General features: G+C 40.7%; 2 protein-coding genes across 3 annotated transcripts in view; one reads left to right on the top strand and one right to left on the bottom strand.

Moving 5' to 3' along the window:
- The first annotated feature begins 949 nt into the window (after nt 1-949).
- Nucleotides 950-1903, top strand: LOC127912982 (salivary glue protein Sgs-3-like). Its single transcript, XM_052484182.1, has one exon. It carries the CDS (start codon nt 950-952, stop codon nt 1901-1903), a length of 954 nt encoding a protein of 317 aa, XP_052340142.1.
- Nucleotides 1904-2373: 470 nt separating this feature from the next.
- The window catches only part of LOC118378963 (Krueppel-like factor 15), a 28379-nt gene continuing 19379 nt past the window's right edge, over nt 2374-11373 (bottom strand). For both annotated transcript variants that reach the window (XM_052484790.1, XM_052484791.1), the window contains exon 3: nt 2374-5063. In XM_052484790.1, the coding sequence (XP_052340750.1) occupies nt 4895-5063 (169 nt within the window). In that variant the 3' untranslated portion in view covers nt 2374-4894. The remainder of the gene's footprint in view (nt 5064-11373) is intronic.

The following is an 11373-nucleotide window of genomic DNA, read 5'->3' as shown; positions in this document are numbered from 1 at the left end:
TATATAACATCATGTAGTCAGGTCTGTTCTATATAACATCATGTAGTCAGGTCTGTTATATATAACATCATGTAGTCAGGTCTGTTATATATAACATCATGTAGTCAGGTCTGTTCTATATAACATCATGTAGTCAGGTCTGTTCTATAAAACATCATGTAGTCAGGTCTGTTATATATAACATCATGTAGTCAGGTCTGTTATATATAACATCATGTAGTCAGGTCTGTTATATATAACATCATGTAGTCAGGTCTGTTATATATAACATCATGTAGTCAGGTCTGTTCTATATAACATCATGTAGTCAGGTCTGTTATATATAACATCATGTAGTCAGGTCTGTTCTATATAACATCATGTAGTCAGGTCTGTTCTATATAACATCATGTAGTCAGGTCTGTTATATATAACATCATGTAGTCAGGTCTGTTATATATAACATCATGTAGTCAGGTCTGTTCTATATAACATCATGTAGTCAGGTCTGTTATATATAACATCATGTAGTCAGGTCTGTTATATATATAACATCATGTAGTCAGGTCTGTTATATATAACATCATGTAGTCAGGTCTGTTATATATAACATCATGTAGTCAGGTCTGTTATATATAACATCATGTAGTCAGGTCTGTTATATATAACATCATGTAGTCAGGTCTGTTCTATATAACATCATGTAGTCAGGTCTGTTATATATAACATCATGTAGTCAGGTCTGTTATATATAACATCATGTAGTCAGGTCTGTTCTATATAACATCATGTAGTCAGGTCTGTTGTATATAACATCATGTAGTCAGGTCTGTTATATATAACATCATGTAGTCAGGTCTGTTCTATATAACGATGTTATATATATGATGTTATATATAACAGATTTAGATGCAAGTGGCTGTTCTATATAACATCATGTAGTCAGGTCTGCACTCTCTGCTTTTACAGGATGACTCAGCAAATGTGTGGCTGCCATCCAGCCAAACGTGTCATCAGTGAGACCCGTCCAGTCAAGCGTGGCAGCAGTGAGACCTGTCCAGTCAGGCGTGGCAGCAGTGAGACCTGTCCAGTCAAGCGTGGCAGCAGTGAGACCTGTCCAGTCAGGCGTGGCAGCAGTGAGACCTGTCCAGTCAAGCGTGGCAGCAGTGAGACCTGTCCAGTCAGGCGTGGCAGCAGTGAGACCTGTCCAGTCAGGCGTGGCAGCAGTGAGACCTGTCCAGTCAAGCGTGGCAGCAGTGAGACCTGTCCAGTCAGGCGTGGCAGCAGTGAGACCTGTCCGGTCAGGCGTGGCAGCAGTGAGACCTGTCCAGTCAAGCGTGGCAGCAGTGAGACCTGTCCAGTCAATCGTGGCAGCAGTGAGACCTGTCCAGTCAAACGTGGCAGCAGTGAGACCTGTCCAGCCAAGCGTGGCAGCAGTGAGACCTGTCCAGTCAAACGTGGCAGCAGTGAGACCTGTCCAGTCAAGCGTGGCAGCAGTGCGACCCGTCCAGCCAAGCGTGGCAGCAGTGAGACCTGTCCAGCCAAGCGTGCCAACAGTGAGACCCGTCCAGCCAAGCGTGGCAGCAGTGAGATCTGTCCAGCCAAGCGTGCCAACAGTGAGACCTGTCCAGTCAAGCGTGGCAGCAGTGAGACCCGTCCAGCCAAGCGTGGCAGCAGTGAGACCTGTCCAGCCAAGCGTGCCAACAGTGAGACCCGTCCAGCCAAGCGTGGCAGCAGTGAGATCTGTCCAGTCAAGCGTGGCAGCAGTGAGACCCGTCCAGCCAAGCGTGGCAGCAGTGAGATCTGTCCAGTCAAGCGTGGCAGCAGTGAGACCCGTCCAGCCAAGCGTGGCAGCAGTGAGATCTGTCCAGTCAAGCGTGTCAGCAGTGAGACCAATGCTGCTCCCATTAAAGAAGTAGTTTAACGTACATAGAGACAAGGAGAGAGCATGAGAGGAGAAAACAAGGGAGTGCCCTATGAGTGCTAACCATATGGTATACATCTTCCCCTGGCATTCTGCAAGTTTTCCAACTTAGTAAAGTTTTTCACGTCTCGCTTTAAAAAATGTTTTCCAACCAACTCATGAGCAGGGAAATCAAACAAACTGGAAAAACATACTCTTGTTTGAGTAACCAAATGGTCCACTGGAAACACGCATGGCCATAATGCAATAGGAGCATATTGTGTTGTTTGACTATTTGTCCCCTGTTGGTAGTGGTGTAACATGATTCATGCTAATGATAAAGGGTAGCAGTGACAGTGAAAGAGAGCAGGCGGTCATGTAGAGATGAAACGACAACAATGGATCTTGTATGAATGGCCACTGATTGTCTGGACAACAAAGCCCTAACTTGACCAAATGTGATAGGCAAAGAAGACCCCAACCATAATCACTCCATCTTTTGGATTTGTTTAATTTGTAAATGCATCGTATGTAGAACAAAGAAAAATATATAATATTTATAATAGTATATAATATTTATAACAACATATAATGAATTGTCATTATATACACATGCACTAGAATTGTACGCAAATCACAGAAATAATGACAATAATATTTCCGTTCCTTTTAGGTGTAGTTGCAGTATCTACATACATTCATGGGTTAAAATAACCTGTTTTTAAAAACATTTAAAAGGGGATTGAAGGAATGCATTGCTGCAGTATAAGTTCTACTGCCCTCTCTAGACCCCTCAGGTTCCGACAACGTTAACACAGAAAGGACATGGCCATCATAGACAGTGCAGTTTCGTACAGGGAAAAGAAAGCATTATAAAAATAAAAACATTCCTAAACCTTACAGTATTTGAGTACTGTATTTCACTAAACCAATCGTGTGTCTTCCTGTGATGTCATCTGTAGATCAGGAAGGTGACTGTAGAACTTGTGTATGGAGGCTAAGATTTCTACCACCGTTTACTTCTTCACATGTTCCAGAGGAGGTAACTACATTTATTTTGATTTAACTAGGCAAGTCAGTTAAGAACCCATTCTTATTTTCAACGACGGCCTAGGAACAGTGGGTTGTTCAGGGGCAGAACAACAGATTTTTACCTTGTCAGCTCAGGGATTTGATCTTGCAACCTTCCGGTTACTAGTCCAATGCTCTAACCACTAGGCTCCCTGCCGCCTGAATATAGCACCATGCAATTCCAGCTCCTCCAGATGAAATGTAATAGCCCAGGAAGCTTGGCTAGGTTGGCACTGCTGTGTGTCTGCTAAAAAGGCTTTTGGGGGTTCCAGTTTGAAACAGAGTTCAATTCTGAAACACTGTAGGGTGCTTCATCAACATGCATTGATGACACGAGGCAGACGATTGTGTTGATATCGAGGAGACTTACCTCAAGCTACTGGAGCTGCAGTTTTTCAAGAATCCCTAAAAAAATATAGTTAAACTATTTTACTGAAAGCATTGATTAGACTGACATTGAAGTGTATTGTTTGAGTCCTTCATACTGTAGCTCCTACCAGCACTGTTTGCAACTGTACATTGATTGACTGTCACTGACATCCACACGCTGTATACAACATGGCAGGCTAGGCATTCAATGCTTATGTGCTATGAAGATTTAATACAGTCACCAACGGATTAAGTGTTATCATTATATTCAAACAGATACTACGTAGGCCTACTCAGTTGACATATTGGCCCCAGAGAAGGCCAGCTTTAAGCGCCAATGACATAAAACAAAATGAAAGAAAATGACAATAACAGCTCCTCCAGCTAATGTATACAAATATACAAAAGGAAAAGTTCTTCAATGTCTTCAATAGTGATCAGAAAGCCAGTCGGTTCACATATAAACAACACACCATAAAACATCAAATATTTTTTTGCTGCACCTCGTTGTATTGCAGTTGGCTGTTCACTGTTAGCTGATCCAGCCTACCAGGCACGAGTCGTCATATTGCTCCTGTAGTGAAAAGAGGAGACAGCCTCTACATGTTGCCGGTAGCTTATAATGGCATGATTCTGATCATGATCAGTAGTTCAACATGAACGTTTGAATACAACCTGTCATTTTTGGGTTTGAAGAAGTACATAGTAAAAACTCCCTCTATATACAGCAGAAGGAATGTTGATGTGTTAATGATAGGCAGGTACATCAACAACAATTAATTCAAACCTCAAAGTGTAAAAATACTTTGCATAACAAAACCTCTTTTATATTCTCAAATCGTATCTTAAACATTTTTATGAAAAAAAAAAAACCTACAAAAATTAAGAAAAGCTATTTACAAGAAACTTAGGACTCGATTCAATCTGTGCTGCTGAAGTTCAGCGCTATAGCGACATTGCAATTTAAAAGTAATTTCCGATTGAGCCGGCATATGCAGTGTTTACTGTGAATGCAGTATCCGCGAACGCGGGAAATTTGCTTTAAGTGGAAATCCCGCTAAAGCACTGAACTTCCCATCATGCACCAGTGAAGATGTCATGTTATGTAACTGTTCTTGTTTTTTCAAAATGTTCTCTTTTGAGTCTCTGCATTACTCAATAAATTATCACAGTACCACCAACGTGCGTCGTGCGTCACACACACACACACACACACACACACACACACACACAAACAAACAAAACATTCAAACCCTCTCTCCCTTAACTGTTGTTTGAAAGTTCATTCTGTCTGTCCCACTGTCCCCTCTGCTATTAGCAATCTCCCACATTCATTCTGTCTGTCCCACTGTCCCCTCTGCTATTAGCAATCTCCCACATTCATTCTGTCTGTCCCACTGTCCCCTCTGCTTTTAGCAATCTCCCACATTCATTCTGTCTGTCCCACTGTCCCCTCTGCTTTTAGCAATCTCCCACATTCATTCACTCTCACTCTCACAAACATTCTCTCTCTGTCTCTCCATGTGTCCTGTGGCGTGGCCTCAGCCTAGCAGGACCTGGAGGTCAATGTGCTCAGTTTGTGGATTGCACTGTCCTGCTGTTTCTTGGAAAGCGGTGGACTTTGATGTGTTTGGACAGATGATCGCTGCGGGCAAACTTCTTCTCGCAGATGGGACACTGATAAGGCTTCACTCCAGAGTGAGAGCGCCGGTGTCTGGAGAGTTCGTCTGACCTCGAAAACCTGCGACAGACAGACCCAGAGCACATCAGACAACCTATATCAGAGCCACGGTTTCCCATAACACCCTGAGGTAAAATGCCCCCTCTCTCTGTCTGACTACACCAGTACACTCTATCCATATTATATCTCTACCCATATTTGATTTTAACACATGTGCACAGTAATGTCCAACATATCTATTTCTGGTCTTCACTCTGATTCCTGGGTAGCTTTCTGTTGGTAAGGTGTCCAGTCAGAACTGAAGGGTTAACTCATTACTGAGGTGTTAATTCCCAATGGTAACACATTGATTAAAGTAATGTAAAGTCATCTTGAAACATTCATTCCATACACACTCATCATGAATCAACTGTGCTATTGAGATGAATGGATAGAATCCCTGCATGGTAACATGGCCTTTCATCATGCACTCACAGATGCACTCACACATGCAGTACACACATGCAGTACACACATGCAGTACACACATGCAGTCACACATGCAGTACACACATGCAGTACACACATGCAGTACACACATGCAGTACACACATGCAGTACACACATGGGACAACAGGTGCTACACATGCATAACATGGTAGTGAAATGGTTAAGTATTACTAGGCCTCATTATCAACAGAGGATTTTCCTGTATGGCCAGAAGTGAACAAACGAGGCAACGGTATGCTTTAGAACCATAGGGATGTCTCCAAGCGGTCGGGAAGGCTGTTTGGAGTTTTTATAAACTTTATAAACCCCCCCCACCACTTCTGAAACCAAAGCTGTGCCGTACTATACATGATGTGTCAGCACTCGCTATACCCCCAAGCTGAAACTGTGATATAACTACTTCATGTTGAGACAAGATGGCTACAGTTCATCTCTGACTGAAACAGCCTCACCCTATCCTTGTCTAAGCCAATAAGCAATACATGCGGGACAAGATTAACTGAACTAATTGTCTCTGCTATGTTAACATCCTGACACACTACTACTATCTCTCCCTGGAAGTTTATATGAAGTATTTCCCTGTATAAAATTGTTAGACAATGTTATATGGCTGTTATATGAAACTGTTAGGCCTTGTTATATGGCTGTTATAAGGCACTGTTAGGCTACGTTATATGGCTGTTATATGAAACTGTTAGGCCTTGTTATATGGCTGTTAAATGAAACTGTTAGGCTACGTTATATGGATGTTATATGGTTGTTAAATGAAACTGTTAGGCTATGTTATATGGCTGTTAAATGAAACTGTTAGGCCTTGTTATATGACTGTTATATGACACTGTTAGGCTACGTTATATGGCTGTTATAAGGCACTGTTAGGCTACGTTATATGGCTGTTATATGAAACTGTTAGGCCTTGTTATATGGCTGTTAAATGAAACTGTTAGGCTACGTTATATGGCTGTTAAATGAAACTGTTAGGCCTTGTTATATGGCTGTTAAATGAAACTGTTAGGCCTTGTTATATGGCTGTTAAATGAAACTGTTAGGCCTTGTTATATGGCTGTTAAATGAAACTGTTAGGCTACGTTATATGGCTGTTATATGAAACTGTTAGGCCTCGTTATATGGCTGTTAAATGAAACTGTTAGGCTACGTTATATGGCTGTTAAATGAAACTGTTAGGCCTTGTTATATGGCTGTTAAATGAAACTGTTAGGCCTTGTTATATGGCTGTTATAAGGCACTGTTAGGCTATGTTATATGGCTGTTATAAGGCACTGTTAGGCTTTGTTATATGGCTGTTATAAGGCACTGTTAGGCCTTGTTATATGGCTGTTATAAGGCACTGTTAGGCTATGTTATATGGCTGTTATAAGGCACTGTTAGGCTATGTTATATGGCTGTTATAAGGCACTGTTAGGCCTTGTTATATGGCTGTTATAAGGCACTGTTAGGCTATGTTATATGGCTGTTATAAGGCACTGTTAGGCCTTGTTATATGGCTGTTATATGAACCTGTTAGGCCTTGTTATATGGCTGTTATATGAAACTGTTAGGCTACGTTATATGGCTGTTATATGGCACTGTTAGGCTACGTTATATGGCTGTTATATGAAACTGTTAGGCCTTGTTATATGGCTGTTATATGGCACTGTTAGGCTATGTTATATGGCTGTTATAAGGCACTGTTAGGCTACATTATATGGCTGTTATATGAAACTGTTAGGCCTTGTTATATGGCTGTTAAATGAAACTGTTAGGCCTTGTTATATGGCTGTTAAATGAAACTGTTAGGCTACGTTATATGGCTGTTATATGAAACTGTTAGGCCTTGTTATATGGCTGTTAAATGAAACTGTTAGGCCTTGTTATATGGCTGTTAAATGAAACTGTTAGGCCTTATTATATGGCTGTTAAATGAAACTGTTAGGCCTTGTTATATGGCTGTTAAATGAACCTGTTAGGCCTTGTTATATGGCTGTTATATGAAACTGTTAGGCTACGTTATATGGCTGTTATATGGCACTGTTAGGCTACGTTATATGGCTGTTATATGAAACTGTTAGGCCTTGTTATATGGCTGTTATAAGGCACTGTTAGGCTATGTTATATGGCTGTTATAAGGCACTGTTAGGCCTTGTTATATGGCTGTTATAAGGCACTGTTAGGCTACGTTATATGGATGTTATATGAACCTGTTAGGCCTTGTTATATGGCTGTTATATGAAACTGTTAGGCTACGCTATATGGCTGTTATATGAAACTGTTAGGCTACGTTATATGGCTGTTATATGGCACTGTTAGGCTATGTTATATGGCTGTTATATGGCACTGTTAGGCTATGTTATATGGCTGTTATATGAAACTGTTAGGCCTTGTTATATGGCTGTTATATGAAACTGTTAGGCCTTGTTATATGGCTGTTATATGAAACTGTTAGGCCTTGTTATATGGCTGTTATAAGGCACTGTTAGGCTACGTTATATGGATGTTATATGAACCTGTTAGGCCTTGTTATATGGCTGTTATATGAAACTGTTAGGCTACGCTATATGGCTGTTATATGAAACTGTTAGGCTACGTTATATGGCTGTTATATGGCACTGTTAGGCTATGTTATATGGCTGTTATATGAAACTGTTAGGCCTTGTTATATGGCTGTTATATGAAACTGTTAGGCTACGTTATATGGCTGTTATATGAAACTGTTAGGTTACGTTATATGGCTGTTATATGAAACTGTTAGGTTACGTTATATGGCTGTTATATGAAACTGTTAGGTTACGTTATATGGCTGTTAAATGAAACTGTTAGGCTACGTTATATGGCTGTTAAATGAAACTGTTAGGCTACGTTATATGGCTGTTAAATGAAACTGTTAGGCTATGTTATATGGCTGTTATATGGCACTGTTAGGCCTTGTTATATGGCTGTTATATGAAACTGTTAGGCTATGTTATATGGCTGTTATAAGGCACGGTTAGGCCTTGTTATATGGCTGTTATATGAAACCGTTAGGCTATGTTATATGGCACTGTTAGGCTATGTTATATGTCTGTTATATGGCACTGTTAGGCTATGTTATATGGCTGTTATATGGCACTGTTAGGCTATGTTATATGGCTGTTATATGGCACTGTTAGGCTATGTTATATGGCTGTTATATGGCACTGTTAGGCTATGTTATATGGCTGTTATATGGCACTGTTAGGCTATGTTATATGGCTGTTATATGGCACTGTTAGGCTATGTTATATGGCTGTTATATGGCACTGTTAGGCTATGTTATATGGCTGTTATATGGCACTGTTAGGCTATGTTATATGGCTGTTATATGGCACTGTTAGGCTATGTTATATGGCACTGTTAGGCCTTGTTATATGGCTGTTATATGGCACTGTTAGGCTATGTTATATGGCTGTTATATGGCACTGTGTTATACGCAGCGGTTAGGGGATGACGGAGGTTAGGCTTATGAGAGCCTGGGTAAGGCTGTTTGTGGAGCCATTGTTGGGCAGGGTGGGATGCCCAGGTGTGTGGAGGGGAGCATTGATGCCCCAGCTACAGCCTCCACAGCTTAGTTAGGCTACACTCTGGCTCTGTTCGAGCTTGTTCCTGAACTCAGCCCTGAAGCATACGGTAATCACTGACAAGACGCTGGCAAGGACCAAAAGAAGGGGCGGTGGGACTTACTGTAGTGAATTACAAGAACTAAATGTATCCTAAACTCTTTCCTGTAAACATAATGTACAACAACACTAATGAATGATCACTTACAGACAGATGTAAGTCAACAGGGAAGGACAGTGTTACTGTAACTAATGTCAGTCAATAGGGAAGGACAGTGTTACTGTAACTAATGTCAGTCAACAGGAAAGGACAGTGTTATTGTAACTCATGTCAGTCAATAGGGAGGACAGTGTTACTGTAACTAATGTCAGTCAATAGGGAGGACAGTGTTACTATAACTAATGTCAGTCAACAGGAAAGGACAGTGTTACTGTAACTCATGTCAGTCAACAGGAAAGGACAGTGTTACTGTAACTAATGTCAGTCAACAGGAAAGGACAGTGTTATTGTAACTCATGTAAGTCAACAGGAAAGGACAGTGTTATTGTAACTCATGTAAGTCAATAGGAAAGGACAGTGTTATTGTAACTAATGTCAGTCAACAGGAAAGGACAGTGTTATTGTAACTCATGTAAGTCAACAGGAAAGGACAGTGTTATTGTAACTCATGTAAGTCAACAGGAAAGGACAGTGTTACTGTAACTCATGTCAGTCAATAGGGAGGACAGTGTTACTGTAACTAATGTCAGTCAATAGGGAAGGACAGTGTTACTGTAACTAATGTCAGTCAACAGGGAGGACAGTGTTACTGTAACTAATGTCAGTCAACAGGGAGGACAGTGTTACTGTAACTAATGTCAGTCAACAGGGAGGACAGTGTTACTGTAACTAATGTCAGTCAATAGGGAAGGACAGTGTTACTGTAACTAATGTCAGTCAATAGGGAAGGACAGTGTTACTGTAACTAATGTCAGTCAACAGGGAAGGACAGTGTTACTGTAACTAATGTCAGTCAACAGGAAAGGACAGTGTTACTGTAACTAATGTCAGTCAATAGGGAGGACAGTGTTACTGTAACTAATGTCAGTCAACAGGGAAGGACAGTGTTATTGTAACTAATGTCAGTCAACAGGAAAGGACAGTGTTATTGTAACTCATGTAAGTCAACAGGAAAGGACAGTGTTATTGTAACTAATGTAAGTCAACAGGAAAGGACAGTGTTATTGTAACTCATGTAAGTCAACAGGAAAGGACAGTGTTATTGTAACTAATGTCAGTCAACAGGAAAGGACAGTGTTATTGTAACTAATGTCAGTCAACAGGAAAGGACAGTGTTATTGTAACTAATGTCAGTCAACAGGAAAGGACAGTGTTATTGTAACTAATGTCAGTCAACAGGAAAGGACAGTGTTATTGTAACTAATGTCAGTCAACAGGAAAGGACAGTGTTATTGTAACTAATGTCAGTCAACAGGAAAGGACAGTGTTACTGTAACTAATGTCAGTCAACAGGAAAGGACAGTGTTACTGTAACTAATGTCAGTCAACAGGAAAGGACAGTGTTATTGTAACTCATGTAAGTCAACAGGAAAGGACAGTGTTATTGTAACTCATGTAAGTCAATAGGAAAGGACAGTGTTATTGTAACTAATGTCAGTCAACAGGAAAGGACAGTGTTATTGTAACTCATGTAAGTCAACAGGAAAGGACAGTGTTACTGTAACTCATGTCAGTCAATAGGGAAGGACAGTGTTACTGTAACTAATGTCAGTCAACAGGGAGGACAGTGTTACTGTAACTAATGTCAGTCAACAGGGAGGACAGTGTTACTGTAACTAATGTCAGTCAACAGGGAGGACAGTGTTACTGTAACTAATGTCAGTCAATAGGGAAGGACAGTGTTACTGTAACTAATGTCAGTCAATAGGGAAGGACAGTGTTACTGTAACTAATGTCAGTCAACAGGTAGCGACAGTGTTATTGTAACTAATGTCAGTCAATAGGGAGGACAGTTTTACTGTAACTAATGTCAGTCAACAGGGAAGGACAGTGTTACTGTAACTAATGTCAGTCAATAGGGAAGGACAGTGTCACTGTAACTAATGTCAGTCAATAGGGAAGGACAATGTTACTGTAACTAATGTCAGTCAACAGGGAGGACGGTGTTACTGTAACTAATGTCAGTCAACAGGAAAGGACAGTGTTATTGTAACTCATGTAAGTCAACAGGAAAGGACAGTGTTACTGTAACTAATGTCAGTCAACAGGGAAGGACAGTGTTACTGTAACTAATGTCAGTCAACAGGAA

Source organism: Oncorhynchus keta, chromosome 28 (assembly GCF_023373465.1).
Source record: "Oncorhynchus keta strain PuntledgeMale-10-30-2019 chromosome 28, Oket_V2, whole genome shotgun sequence".
NCBI lineage: Eukaryota > Metazoa > Chordata > Actinopteri > Salmoniformes > Salmonidae > Oncorhynchus > Oncorhynchus keta.
This window is presented reverse-complemented; position numbering and strand designations above follow the sequence as displayed.